Source organism: Hydractinia symbiolongicarpus, chromosome 12 (assembly GCF_029227915.1).
Source record: "Hydractinia symbiolongicarpus strain clone_291-10 chromosome 12, HSymV2.1, whole genome shotgun sequence".
NCBI lineage: Eukaryota > Metazoa > Cnidaria > Hydrozoa > Anthoathecata > Hydractiniidae > Hydractinia > Hydractinia symbiolongicarpus.
The window spans coordinates 23,398,088-23,413,492 of record NC_079886.1 but is presented as its reverse complement, the minus strand read 5'-3'; the positions used below and the strand labels follow the sequence as shown (position 1 = coordinate 23,413,492).

General features: G+C 33.6%; 1 protein-coding gene across 1 annotated transcript; it reads right to left on the bottom strand.

The window, feature by feature from the left end:
- Positions 1-3,172: 3,172 nt before the first annotated feature.
- Positions 3,173-5,715, bottom strand: LOC130621986 (uncharacterized). The gene is made up of 2 exons (XM_057437379.1): positions 4,312-5,715; positions 3,173-3,819 (listed from the first exon to the last, which is right to left on the bottom strand). The coding sequence occupies exons 1-2, from the start codon at positions 4,360-4,362 to the stop codon at positions 3,442-3,444; spliced, it is 429 nt and encodes a 142-aa protein (XP_057293362.1). The 5' UTR covers positions 4,363-5,715; the 3' UTR covers positions 3,173-3,441.
- Between the last annotated feature and the right edge of the window lie 9,690 nt (positions 5,716-15,405).

The window sequence follows — 15,405 nt, the reverse complement described above, 5'->3', positions numbered from 1 at the left end:
TAAACTTGCATAGATACATGATGTTTTGTGTGTGAAGACTTGATAACGTACCCAGACAAACCTATGCTACATAGAGAAGACTCAAATGTTAAGGACGTCTTCTGATTATCCACTACTTATGAAGTTCACAGCTCCTCCCATGCCAGCCTACCTGGCCTGTATATTTTTATATATATATATATAGAGAGAGAGAAAATTTTGCGGTAATACCTATGAATTCTAACTTCCATCGGACATTAAATCTTTATTCATTAAATTTTAGTTAATGTCAACCAAATATAACCAAAATACTGTAAACTTATGCTTTTTAGCGTTGCGTATTCATTTTTTGCACGTATTGGTCTGGGCTCTAATAAGCGCTCTGTACTCAGGGCCTGCTCCAACGCTACCTTTGGTTCTTGTGACTATTGTCAAACATAGACATTCGTCTAAAGCTGACTTTTAGAGCGAAAAAGATATGTTGAATTTCATTTGTTTACACTAAGTACACATTCTTTTATTTACAAGCAACACAAAATTTTAGCTGAGTCTTAATGTTTCTTAATTTGTTTTTATTTTATAGACTCAACTATTGTTTTCTCGTTGCTTAGTGATTAGCTACTTGGGAATTCCAATTTTACGTGTTTGCTTGTTTGCTTGTTGTTGGTGCACCATTCAAAATTAAATTTCTCTTTTAATGGCGTTTTCCGTCGTATGAGTCGTTGTATGACTTTTAGAATACGGAAAGTCTTGTTTCAAGTTGAATGTTATTTAGAAGTGGTTTCGTTTTTTAAAGGATTTGAGATTTGTACTGCTTAAGATGTTGCTTATAAAAAAACGTATAATGTATTTAAACTTAATCACGATCCTATGGCTCCTTGTCTCTTTTTTGATTTTTTGATTCGATATAGAAAAAAGGTTTTCTTTTCCACTGTTTCCATATCAAAAAGGGAAGAAAAAACCCTGGAATCTAGGTTGATTTTATATTGGATACCGTAAATGACCAGGCTCACTTTCAATAGTACATGTTCGTATAAACGCCCATAATAGACGTTAGTTACACCCATACTTAAGTAATCGCTTCTGCTCAAACAAACACACAGGGTATACTGTCAAAAACAAGTAAACGCTGATGGGCGTATTCAAAAAGGGTTGAATTTAAAATTAGTTTCGTACAATAAAACTTGAGTTAGTAATTTTTTTTATTAAATCTTAAGGTATGAGTGTTTCACTATGTCGGTACATCATTATTTTCGTCTGTGGCTTAGTTGAAATGTTTTTTTAGTAATGTATTGATTTTTTAGGACTAAAGAAAATACTTAAAAGAAATATTAAAGCGAGCCACTAACATATACTTTTCAAATAAACGCCCCTTTCAAAAATATTATTTCAGAAACATGCATACAGTAACAGCTTGTGACGTATTTAGCTAAAAAATTGTGACGTAAAACCATCCTTTTAATGCAATGCAACATTTTCCCAAAAAAGTTGGCACCAGTTTCTACTCAACGATGCATGTAAAGATTTTAACAACGGATGCTCAGGAATGCATTTATACTCTTATCGGAAAGTAGTTGGACATTTTTTACAAGTTATAATTTTTGGCATGCCTATTGAAGAAGAAATATGATGCAAAGATTTTAGCTTTCGGGGACTAATGGCAAAATAATTTTTTTTTAAGAATGTTTCCTAGTCTAACGTCTTGTTATGTATGGAACTCAACCTCGTCCCCATGTGTTCTAGCCTATCAGGTGTTAGCTTACACGCACACTATTATAAGGAATCCTCTCAAAATTTTAACCTTAAAAATACATAGTATACCAAGACAACGCCTTACAAAGAACTGCCACGCCTCAACAGGTGTTTTGCTTAGAACTGCTTTAACGACACTGTCCTGGGGACGAGGTTGTGCATTCACGACAAATTATGGAGCACGTGTCCTTTTCCAATCAAGTAGTTTAAGTAGGAGGAGCTAGTGTACTTGTCCAATATTCGACAAATTTCATTTGCAAAGGAAAAGCTTATCATAATTACGTTGTTATTAGCCAATCTTCTAAAATTTTCGTTTTATTGCAAAATACATCTTGTTAGTTGTGAAATTGTGAAACTATTATTTAATCACAGGCTTTTCACTTTTGGATGTCAGCTTATGCCCATTGTTTTTAACAGTTAAACTCTGTTCTCTCACCACTTTTATTTCGTCCTTCTAATTCAAGTTTGTCGGGCCGTAGAATTCATATTAATATGGCGCGAAAATTATTAGAAACAAATTGGATTAATGGTAACACGCAAACATGTAATTCAAATATTATCAACAATTCTCTGAAGGTCTCATTGCGACATAAAAGTTTCGTTTATCAATTCACTCTATTTACCAATGTAGCCATCTAACGTTTCAATGAATTTCTCAGAGTAAAAACATTTTCAGCATTTAAAGTTAGGACCATAGAACCACAAATACAAAGGAATTAATTTAGGATCTGCTATAATGCGTTTGTGCGTTTTTTAATGATTCAGGAAATAAAATAGGAAATTTAGAATCATTTTGAATTCCGTCAATTTCATTACAATTCGGAACGTAAAAGTAGTACAAATGTAATTGTCGTCTGCAAGAAAAAGCCCACTACTGAAAAATTGCGTAAATGACTGAAAAAGCATTCTCCTAAAACACTTCCTAGAAGTGATGTTAACAAGAATCTAAGCTGAATAAACCTCCTTCAACCCAGGCCTATTTTATTCTAAACGTTGACGCGCTTTCGGATAATGCATCACCGCAGGGGTCGAGCTTTAGGGTCCCCTGTTCTCATAACAAACAAAAAGAGTAAACAAATAAAATCTTTCTTTCTCACATGCTGTATATCGTAAAAGGGTTTTTGGTGTCCCCAGTGTCCGACTAAATTATTAAGTTCCCTGCTGATTTAATGACTTTCTAAAATTCAAAAGTTCTAATAGATACAATTTGGACAAAACTTTGGAGAGCAACGCAGCTTATCCGTTATTTTTCAAACATAGAAAAAAGCGTGAAATGGCCAATAAATCGCTTCTTTTGCACACATGTAGATAAAGCATTTGAAATTCGCTTGTCCGTTTTCCAGAGCGCTCATAAAACAAAATAATTCTTGTTGCAGTCACGAAGAATGGCCATGCTGACATCGTCAACAATTAGGAAAATATACAAACCAATTGCTGTTAGCAGGTTTTTCTGATATAGGCGAACAGGTATCTTTTAAGTTAATATTTCTAAAAATTTACATATTTACAAAATTTCTTTACAAGCTGTAAGATAATAAGAATTTACATCCTCGCGAAAATCTCAGGTATAATCTGTACACTTCCTTTTAAATACAACTTTCAGCCTCGTCTTCATGGTTTTGATTTTCTTACGGGTGCTGCACTAATCGACAGGTAAGCACAGATCCTGTGAGAGAGAAAAGTCCTGGGGATGAAGTTGTTCTACTGTGTTCACACTTTCCAGCCTACAAAGTATTGCGTCAACACAAAATTCATTGTCCTGTTACATTCATGCGCATTGTCGAAGTTTTCACACGTATCCTGTTCCTTGCAGTCATTAGGTGGAAGAGAAATGATTCTAACAGCAGGACTCTTCTTTTTTGTTGACCACTGAGAAGGAAGTAACATCGGCATGCTAGCAGCTTTTCGTATTTTGTTACTTTTCAGCACATCTCTGCACTTTCTTTCGATTTTTTTCCAAACACTGTATTGATCTTTTGTTTCAGAAATAGTATTCAATGCGTGGGTGCTATAGAATTCTTCTTTAAGACTGCTGTCAAATCTTCGAGTTGGTATGACACAAGCAAGAGCTGCTGTTTCTATATGACTCTGAAAAATAATTTTTTTAGCATTTATACGTCACGTATTTATGTTATATTGTGAGGATTTTCATGAGACATAAAAATGGTGAACACCTTCCTAAAATCGACCATTATAATTCAACACGCATGGGTCTTATTTTAAAATTTAATTTTTGTAAATAATTATGAACTCACAGGCAAAATACCTTGCAGCATCAGGGTTCTGCATTTGAATGAGTGACCTGGCGCCATTTCGGATAAATTGGCGCCATTTCGGGTAAATCGGTATTCAACCGATAAACACGCAAAAAATTCTATGTCTGGTGGATCTTTCCTACTAGGGGATTTTTAAGGCTATCTTAATTGTATGATAGAAATTTTAGTCTCGTTAGACTCAAACATGAAGAAAAGAAAGAAAGAACAACATGGCAGGGTGTATAACATAATATTAATTTTTTACTATCATAATAAATAATGTGTTCTGACAACACAAATTTTGTTTATTATAAAAATGATGTACCTTCAAGATTGATAACTGCACACCATGCTTCTGCTGTTGCATCAAGCCCATATTTTGATAACGATAACAAACTGCTTACAATATGCAAATACCGAGATGAATTAAATCTTTCTCTTCTTTATATACAGGATGTTGAACGTATTAACCCTGACTGTTAGTTAAATACCAATTTAAAACGAATAAAAGAACTATTTACTTGTTATTAAAATTAAGACAGAATTACAAAAATGTATGTTTTTGTTCTCAAGTACAATTAAGAATGAGCCGCCATGATGTTTTCACGAAAGTCAGCGACCTCGACCTCAAATACACAGAAGTATATTTCACGCGCAAGACTTGTTTCATAATGGCGTCATTTAGAAACGTTTCCAACCACATGTTACGCGTCAAATGTGATATAATTGCCTTTTTCAATTAAGCCTGGTCAGTTTAATAAAAAGTCCGACAATAAGTTTCTCCATTAGCGTTTAAAACCTATTTTATTCCTCTGTATAACAAAGTATCTTTATGCATGAGATAAGAGCTAAAAAAAGCCATTGAAAATGTTCACTATTCTAATGCTTGAAATTTGATGCTAACGTAGTCGAGAGTGTTGATTTATCGTGTGAAAACATTGATTGATAGTAAACTGGCAAGCCAAATAAGTTGGATCAATATCCCGGCGAGTAAACACTCTAAAGTGCGGAATTTTACCCCATCCCCGCTTCCCCGATTGTTAATTTTTGGATATTTTTCCAAACCCCTTCCCTCATTTCATATTGCCTTACTGGGAGTAGCCAAGCATTTAACTCATTTGTCAGTTAAATTTGGTTTGATGTAAGTGGTCTGAAAACCATGCCTTTAATTAAATAAATAACCATAAATGCTTTTTACTGAAGTACCATGCTTTTTCCACCCCCTCCTCTCCTACCACCCTTCCCCCTCCAACCGCCCTCTCCCAATTGTCCAAATTTGTTCTTGTCACTGGATAGTACACATACATTCTATTGAGAGCCTGCTTTTAAGACAAAACAAGACGTATGATATACGCAAACAACCTCGCCAAAAAAGTTTATAAAAAGCTGAAGTTAGACACGACATATTTTGCTATTCGGATAGGCAATAATATTGATAGAAAATTTCTCGAAATTTCAATTTTCGTTAGGTCAGTCTGTAAACACGTCCTCGCGGGCGAGATAGTAAAAAGAAAAAAAAAGTAAAAATAGTTACCAAGATGAGATTCGAACACACGACTACTCCCGTGTCGGTGCTCAGAGAGGCAAAAATTTCCATTCTTGTAGGACACATTTGCGTTTTAATACAAGCTCACGAGCTTGTAATGAAATGCCACGTATTTAATTTATTACACTCTCTTAATAAGCGCATCCCACGTACAAAGCCACCCTTCCAGAATTCTCAGTATTGTGCGTCTGTCACTCAAAGGCACCCTTATGGTTTTCACACAAAAATATAATGGACAATTAATTATTCTCTTTGAATTTTGTTTCATAAGCGCATTAATTAAGCCCACCTTTTATCTAAGTTCAGCCATCAAAGCTTGAAAATTATTCGCGCGTGCGCTATTTCAGGGCATTTAGCAAAATTTAATGCAGTGCAATATATCTTCAACAAGTATATGCATCATTAAAATCTATGTTTTATTATTTACAAAACTATTGATAGTCGTAACAACACCCATAACGAATATAATCACCACACTAATAATCCATCAATACGTAATTCGTCCCAATATAGCTATCTTTTTCCGGTGCTAATAAGCTGACATTTTCGGAGGACTATTCAAAGGTTGTCAGGCCACAAGATCCAGTAGATTTCCAGAAATTTTAGTTAGGTAAAATGTTAAAAAAATTCACAGATTATATATGATATGGGGCTTAACCCTAAAATTTTCTGTCTTATGATGTTTTTTCAAAATAAATAAAAAAGTAAACTTTCTACAAGAAATCGTTCCATATAGTAAACACAGGCATACATTTTCTACTTTTTTCGTTATATTATAATAATGACGGTGTAACCCTGAGTATAATCTCGTTTCCAGGGTCTTTTTTCTCTCCTCGGCGCTTCGCTTCTTGATACCTTCCGATATGCAAAAAGAGACAACAGGTCCTGGGATCGGGCTTGCTCTGGGTAGTTAGTAAACATCACATGCTTGACACATTTCCAAACTTAAACAGGTTTTCACAATTCTGTAAATCCTCCAATAAAGTGGTCCTTAAGATACTAATACAAAAGAATGAGTTTTGTAATCCATAACATTTAAGACCAATATTATTAAACTCAAAACAATTACGGTTTTAAAAGGCGATTATCGTTCTCCATGGATAGTGGGAAAATTACTTTCGCTACTAATCCTTGTGGTCACGTGGTTGTTAATATTTTGTTGATTTTATACGGTAATTAGGTCCATTGTTTGAAGATGTTTATTTGTCCTATACATCTTAAAACAATAAAATTCTAACTACTGAAAAAGTAGAATAGAAGTGTGTTTTTTTTACTGGTTAGTTAATATTTGTGTATGTTGTACCACGACCACACCAATTTGCGTTACTAATTTAAAATCTATATACATTCGTGCTACGGCCACACAAAAACGCAAACGCGCTAAGCTAGGCGGAATAGAAATGATGGTGAACCCGTGGATTTTTTCACGGACTACCTAATTAAAATGGTTATCTTTGTTAGCGATATTAACTTATGCACGAAATGTTTTCATATAAAATGATGAAATTTAGATGATACTGTCATGGTAATTGATGGCCCATTGTCACAAATATAGACATTTTGGTTTGAATCGGGGTTTAAATGTCTATTTTTACTTTGAAAGCTATTCACAGCTTCTGCTAATAACCCAAACCCGCCGGTAAATAAATAAAAAAGAAGAAAGAGTCTACTTTGCTTACTTTGATAAATAGTCGTCCTAACGATATAGCTGTTGACGAAATAAAAACAAACAAAAAACAGATTTTTTTTAGGTTTAAAATTTTTTTCTTAGTAACCTATGAAAAAGGCGCATCTTTGTCTATATGGGAAGCAGGTAGCTTCCAGCAAGATTTAAATTAATTATGACTAATTTCCGCCATGTTATTTTGTTAATTTCATATTTTGTCACAGGGCATTTATAATCTTTTCTGACACAAATATGCTTTCGAAAAAAAGGGCTTAGGAACGAAGTTAAAATTTTTTAATTCATTCATGACCGTCAAAAATTGGACTTGTTGTGGCAGATCTAAAACATACGGTAACCGATTAACATTTCAACTGACGTTATTTGTCGTTAAGGTGACATTGAAAGTTCAGCTATCATTTCACCCTCTACGAAATGGTGCTTTTCTTACGAAAGCGTGTTTGCGGTTAAGACTGTGTTAATGAACACAGTGCCTCCGTCATTTGATGTTATGTAAGAAAATTCGCAAGTTTTGTCAATTAAAAATAATTGATAGAAAATAATAATAACCAGTTCCTTTCTTGTACGATACTAAGAACTTTATAGGCTGGTATGATCATGATTTTTTTAAATGCAACTTTATTTGCGTACAAACGTAACAAACAAATACAAACGTATTGTATCGCCGTCCCGGGGTCAGAAAAGAGACAAGATGCCCTGGGGACGAGGTTGGCGTGTGCACATAAGAAAAATAAGAAAAATAATATCAGTGTATTAAAGAAGTAATTTATATATACAAATAAATATACAATATTAACATAAAATTAACACTACATAATCTTTTTACAAAAACACTCCCTTTCGTTGGTGGAGCGATAATTAGCAAAGCTTGGATGAAAGTAAAGAAGGTACTGGTACGCGTGCCAAAATTGATGAAATCGAGAGAATATTTTTCTTTGCGATAAACTTCTTTTTTCAACACGCTCCACAACCATAGGTAGAAATAATTTTTTCATTTAACTATTTACCTATAAATACTCCATCATTTTAAAATTAAACTTTCCATCCTATAAATCGCTGAGTCAGCACAAAATTAGTTGTCCTGCTGTAATCGCAAACATATTCATCTTCACTTTCTGAATTGTAATCAGTTTCTTGTATCACTTCTTCTCTTGAAGATTGACGTGAGTTAGAACTTCTCATAGATTTTACATATTTCATAAAAGTATTGGGATACTTTAACAGTTTTCCAGAATATGTTCTAGTTAATGACACATGCTCATTGTTGCTTCTCTGATACTCGGCTGACAACGTCTTTCGTAGCTTGTTAAACCCCATACTGTTGCATACACACAAAAACGAACTCTGTTACAAAGTTTGTTGCAACCTCTTATATAGAAAGTTGTTTAATTAATGAAGCGTTATATTATTTTCTTTTTTATAAGCTTTTATGAAAGCCCATCCAGTTTTCTAGTTTCCCTTGGTTAACAGTTTCCTAACGGTAGTCGATAACATTCATCTTGCGCCATTAGTTAATTGAGTACTTCCTGAATTGATTATTTACACAAGGAAATCAGCTAGAACTAACGACATGGAATTTTATCATCTCTCATTACGATTATACACAATACTCTGTGTTCCGTTAGGCCTACTTACGCTTTAGAGTGGAGACTGACTTGTGGGAATAGCAATACATATATCAGAAAATGACAAAAACCCTGCGGATGAGACTGAATAATGCTTGTCTCGCTTCTCTCACTTATCCAGTCAGAGATGAACCGAGAAAGAATGGTTTTGGCTGCATGCCACATTCTATTCAAAAACAGTGTGCCGAAATCTTTCCACCGGTTCAATCGAATTTCGTGTAAGTCACTGACATTAAAAATTTACACAATCGTTTTGTAGCACCTTTAAATTTTGGGGGAGCCAAAAGGTCGTAAAACATTTGACGAAAAACAGTTGCTAGGCAACATCTTCTTGCACATGCAGAAAGCTAAACACATTAAAGCTGGACGTCACTGTAAAATGTCAAGAAATTTTTGACTCCAGACATATTTAATTAGGGAAGTCACAGCCTTCTTGACAAACAAAAAAGATGGAAGTCGCAGATTCCCACTGAAATCTGTCTTTTCACAGGTAATTAAAAAATGTTGCAAATCTGAAACGTGTGACGTGTCACTAACGTTTTTCCTGTCATTAGTTTAAAAGTGTCGGCAATTCTTACTAAACCTTACACTATTGCGAAAAAAAATTTACGGGTATATTTCCCTAATAACATCCCTTATTATGTAGACGCCGCACGATTTTGGTTTGTAACTGTTTGCATCAGCCACCATTAACTTTTTTTTTCTTCCTTATTGTTTTCTTATTCACTGAGGCTGGGTATATTAAAATATGCTTATTTTTTAATCAAATCTGGAAATGGGTTTCATAAACTTAAAACCCATCTAGGCAACAACATGTAGTGTCAGGTAAGTAAATGTTTGCCTTAATTGGGCACACAGTGAAACTTTTTTGTAACTGACACCCTTTATTGTGAATATCTCTCTACAGCAGACACTTTTTTTCAAAAAAAGGTAGTCAAATTCTCATAACAAAGCTTCTACGTAGCGGACAGTTTATTGCGGACATCGTTTTAGGGTTCCAATTTCCATTAACTTCTAAAATCGATCTCAATAATCAATAAGACCCCAAATTGGTCAAATAAAACAAATCTTGCAAGATGTTTGTCTGTATTCCACTTAGGCCAACATGTTATAGGTTTAAGATAATAAATTGTCCACGTCTCAATATTATTTTTTTTTTTTTTAAATTTTATTTCTGTTTTATCTTTTTGAATGAAAGGAAAAGTTTTATCTTTGGACTCCTTCCTTTTCCAAAATCAGCCTCTTGACGCACTATACAATCGATTTCAGCATATCCAAACACTCCAGGTCAGTTAAGTCAATTTATGGGATAATCTTTGTGTGCGAACAACTCGCTATACTGGAGACTTTTTTCGTCCAGGTGGTGTCCGCTTGAGAGGTTTAAAAATATTTCTATATTTTAGAAAAGAAAAGACTAAATGTAAAATAAGTCACTCAAAATTTAAACTTTTATTGTTCAATATAGTATTGAAAGCAGTTGTAGTTCGCGGTAAATTAAAGGATAATTGATAATTACAAATACTTCGCGTCAATGTTCAAAGCTGCTAAATTATCTCGAAATTGACAATTTGCAAACGCGCTATATTACAATAGTTACGGTAACAACGCAATCCACTTTTAACAATAGATAATCCACCGAAGCAAGAAGAAAATACGACCGATAATCTATTGAAATATCCACCGTATATCTTAAAAAAAGCAGCAACCAGGAATCGCAACACGAAATTTGTTGCGAGAAGGTCTGAGATAGTTTTAAAACGCAACAAAAAAAACTGAAAAAAGCTCAAATTACATAACAATGATTAAGCCATATAAAAAACGTTACCTGGCAAGTTGGTGAGAGGACAATAAATTTTTGAACCTAGACTCTTTGCAACTACTGTTTTTTTTAAAAGAACCACGTTAATACAACGTTATCCCAAGCAAAGGCTTTTTTACATTTAGCTGATGGTACGTTAAAAAAGTCTAGATTTTTTAGGAAATACTTTTTGCTAATAGTTAGCACCTGACTGAGAGTCATTTTAAGGAACTGTTCTAAACACTCTCGACCCATTTCTTTAATCATATCGGTTCACAATAAAAGTGTTTCTTATATAAAACAGCATTAGCGGAATCCGTCTAAGAAACAACAAAACATCTGAAGCTGTAACATGAGTTGTGCTAATGTCAACAAAGTTTCTACTCCAGACATATTTGACTAGGAAGTCACAACATTTCTGACAAACAAAAGATATGGAAGTCGGAGGTTTTCACTGAAATCTGTCTTTTCACAGGTAATTAAAAATGTTGCAAACCTGAAAAAGTGACGTGCCCCTAATGTTTTTCCTGCCATTAGTTCAAAATTTCTCCACTTTTTAAATCATATCGGTTCAAAATATAAGTTTTGTTTATAAATAAATAAATAAATAAATAAATAAATAAACACAGCACTAGCGGAATCCATCTAATAAACAAAATTTCTGAAGCTGTAACATGAATTGTGCTATTAGATGGATACAATCTCGTCCCCAGGGCTCTTTGGACAAGTATATGGGTAGTGAGTTTAAATGTGGAAAAATAGTGGAATCAATCAACGTGGATTGACAAAACGTTTGAAAATATTTGACGTTGACACCGATCAACTAAACTTGACATTATTAGAAACATTATTAGAAACTTGACATTATTAGAAACCTTTCTGTGCTATTTTTATTAAAAAACTTATTTTCTATTTTGTTCAGAAACTTATGAGGTCAATAGTTAATAGACCACTTTAGAGCGACGTATTGTTTTTATTTTGCGTTATGTTGGCGCTAGAAGCTGGCTCTCTATTTCTACCCTCCTAGTTTGGCGTTAATAATTTATAATAGCTACAATCTTGGACATAAATTAGTGGAAAAGTATTAAATTTTAACACCCCTCTTCTCCCCTCTCAGTGTTGCAGCCAAAACAGTGATTGGCCTTCAAAATTCAACTTTGAAGTTGGGGAGAAGGGGAAAATTAAAAAGTCCATACATATTTTGTCCAAGATTGTAGCTATTAAAAAATATTTTTAGTACCTATTGGATCTTGTCCTTCGAAAGAGTCAGTATGAATTTCCATAATAGTCATTTAGCCACACATTTTCCTGCTTTTATACCAACAAAAGTAGCTAGGTGCTCACATGTACAAGAATCCGCAAACTTTCCTAAACAATGGCAATTGATCTATACCCCTCCTATAAAAATGTTTGTTTTTTTGCTAAAGAATTTTTTTTCAACAAAAATTTTTAAAATGGGGTTTTAAACAAGTCAAGCGCGGGTCCATCTTTTTCCCCATATTTTATATTTCAAAAATAATAAACAAAACAATTGTTTATTATTTTTGTCTTTCCCACGAACTTAAACTGTGAAAGTTAACCTTTAAAACTCCCCCGTTCTCTATACAGCTTCACATTACAATTTTTTCAAGACAAATTAAAAATTCTTTTTACAAAAAGTTTTAATTATTTAACTCTTGATTTTTAACTTATTATTTTCGTGATTTTTTTCGAGATAGCTCGGCATTTTTAACCGTTATTGTTAATAGACGGTTATAATGAGAATTTAATGAATGATGAAGTTATCACTTAGTTATGGCATACATCTTCTATTAAACAGTTAAGGACGGATGTGGCTTCCAATATGGGAAGCCTAAGTGGGAAGAAATTGAAAAGTATAACTTTCCTTGAAGCCAACACCTTTAAATTTGCTGCAGGAATTTACTTTGATTTTAAATTTCACATTATATCATTTCCCTGTAAGCTTGTTTCCAAGGCCTAAAGCATTGTCTGATGTCTGATGTTAGATAAAATACTAGTTTCCTCACTCCGGAGAAAAATGAAAAAAAAATAGATTTTTTACGTTTGTCATTATGACAAGGGGCATAGGAAGAGCGGGCGTTGGGTGTGTGGTGTAGAAACAGCCCGCATTAGGTGTTTCACCGTCAAAAAGTAACGTCAAAAGGGCAGATGGAGTAGCTAACTAAATTTCTGTTTTGTGATAAAGGATATGTGCGTAACATATGTACACAAAATTATATATTATACAAGTAAAAAAAGTAGGACCAAAAATTATTAGTCATATGTTCTACAAAACAATTTAAAATTGCACTAAGAAATCAGCAGTACGAAGTAATAACGAACAAGTCTTCTTCTGAAACAACACTGCGTGTGATAATTAAACGCTTTCTTTTATTTAACATAACATTTAATATTTATTAAGTTCTTAATTATCAATTTTTATTTGACGCTCTTTTTAATTACGGCTATGTAAGGTGTGAGATGTTAAGACTGCATAGTTTTCTACTTACTCCTGCCATTTTATTCTACGTACGTGATACAGTTATGTATATATATATATCCCAATGTAGAAATTTATGCTTGTACTTATGTGTATGTAGAACTTGTATCTGTAATTTTGAAATAGTTGTATGTAAATTTCTTTTGGCAAAAAAAAAAAATAAAATAAAAAAAAAAAATAATTTTCTTGTTGGGTGTAGATCTTCTCCTGTAGTAAAGAAACTCAAAACGAGCGTGCTGTATTTTGTTTTAAAAACGACACAAAAATTTACACAAAATCGTCCTTTATTCTTGAAGAAAAGAGAAATTTTGCTATGTCGAGAGTTAAGCCACGCAGCCATAACTATGAAAGATTAATTTCGAAGTCGTAAATCATTTCCAACTGCTTTTGCGGGGAGGAAAACCAATACAAAAAAACTCATTAACAATTAAAAATCTCAAATTTCAATTCCCTCGTGATTTTTTCAACGTGAGTCTGTGACAGGAAATATGTGATCGGAGTATTGCGAAATTCCCAACGTTTTACAATGAAGAGGGAATGCTATCAATCTAATTAAAAGGGAAACATGCAATATTAATTGACGGATATAAAAGGAAAACTTACTGTTCATGACAGCAGTTAACATACAAACGTCCACTAACAAACTGTAAAAGAGAACGGAATATTCGCGTTTGAGCTATTGAAAATGGGATTCAATAAAATACGAAGAAACGAGGCAGGCAATCGAGATAATAATTCCATTAAAAGGGAAGGCTCTGGTAAGAAGTTGACGTATCCAGCCAGTTTAGCAAAATGTATGAAACTGATCAAGAGGACATACAGTAGGCAAAACTCTGACGACGATATGCCGTCCGACGTGACGTCTGATGTCACGGCCACAATAAAAAACGACAGTGATGACGAAAATGTCTGTGATTATACAAGACTGACAACTTTTGTGCTGACTCAGCGATTTATTGGATGGAAAGTTTAAAATTTTGGCTTAGTTTAATTTGGTTAAGCAGAGATATGAATACACGCTACATGTATGACTAGAATATTTACGATTTGATATTTTGTCAACACATATTTCAAGTTAAATTTACCAAATTTACGACAGCATCGGTTATTACGACTAAAGCTACGACACTTATGGAGATTAACGAGTCAAAGCTTTGACAGTTACGATGGTTTAACAGCAAATGTTGCGACAATAACGATGATTGCAAGGCGAAAGAACGACAATTAAAGACAAGAATTACGACAAATGCGAGGACAACGCCACGACAATTACTTTGATTACGAGGCAAAAAAATCGACAAAATTACGATGATTTAATGATTACGAGTTAATAGTTACAGAGAATTTTATAATTTACTTCTACTAGAACTTTTATGAAAGCTAGAACTAACAAAAAAATTAATAGAACCATAGACATTTTAGTTAAACGAACAAGAAATTGACATGATCTGATGTGAACCAACTCTTTCGTAATGTGGATGACGTCACAACAAGTCGTTTCGGAAACACGAGTTTAATTACAAGCCATGGTTTAATTTATCGAATTTGCAATTTCTCTCCAATCAAACTTTTTTATTAATTGTAAGAAGAAAAAAGATATATTGTACATTTTCTTATTTTTATTTAAGAAGCTTTGATTGACTCCAGGATTAAAACATTTTTAATTTTAGCATCCAGGCTTGATTTTGAACACTTTTTTCCCGTAAGATTTCTTATGAAGCATTGGTGTAAAAAACCAGAACTTCTTTATAAAAGCTGTATACACGAAAACACAAAGAATACCGCTGCGTGACCATGACAAGTGTTTAACCAAACATTTAACAGTTTGGAACATGACTTATTAAATCAACCGCGACTAATTATATCGGCTTTCACAAATTTTTCATCATTAACTGATTTACAACATGTTGCGTAGGCTAAGGGTGTGTTATGCATGTCAAGGGCGTATTATGTAAAGGTACGTTGCGTAGGTTAGCGGCGTTTGGCGTAGGTTGCGGTTGCTGCATCATTTAAACTGAACCCTGTGTTGTTAATAAAAGTTATTTTCGTCCCTAGAGCTCTTTGAGGTTTATCTTAAAAAAGTTTTGAGGTTAAGAATGAACAAGTAAAATTTATTTTACTGTCATTATCGTTCTAACACCGTCCTTTTTAGTGGAGTGCAGCATTTCTCACATAATTTGTGATCAACTTCTCACAAACGTTCGCTGTTATGTGTCGCACTCGAAATTAAGAGAAAGAGCGTTTCAAAAATCAGTTTCTTTTTCTT

Excerpts from the sequence above, each read along its gene's own strand:
- LOC130621986 (XM_057437379.1), bottom strand. The coding sequence starts at position 4,362 with ATGGGCTTGATGCAACAGCAGAAGCATGGTGTGCAGTTATCAATCTTG. Across the intron at positions 3,820-4,311 it reads TGCAGTTATCAATCTTGAAG|AGTCATATAGAAACAGCAGC; the intron begins GTACATCATTTT and ends ATTATTTTTCAG.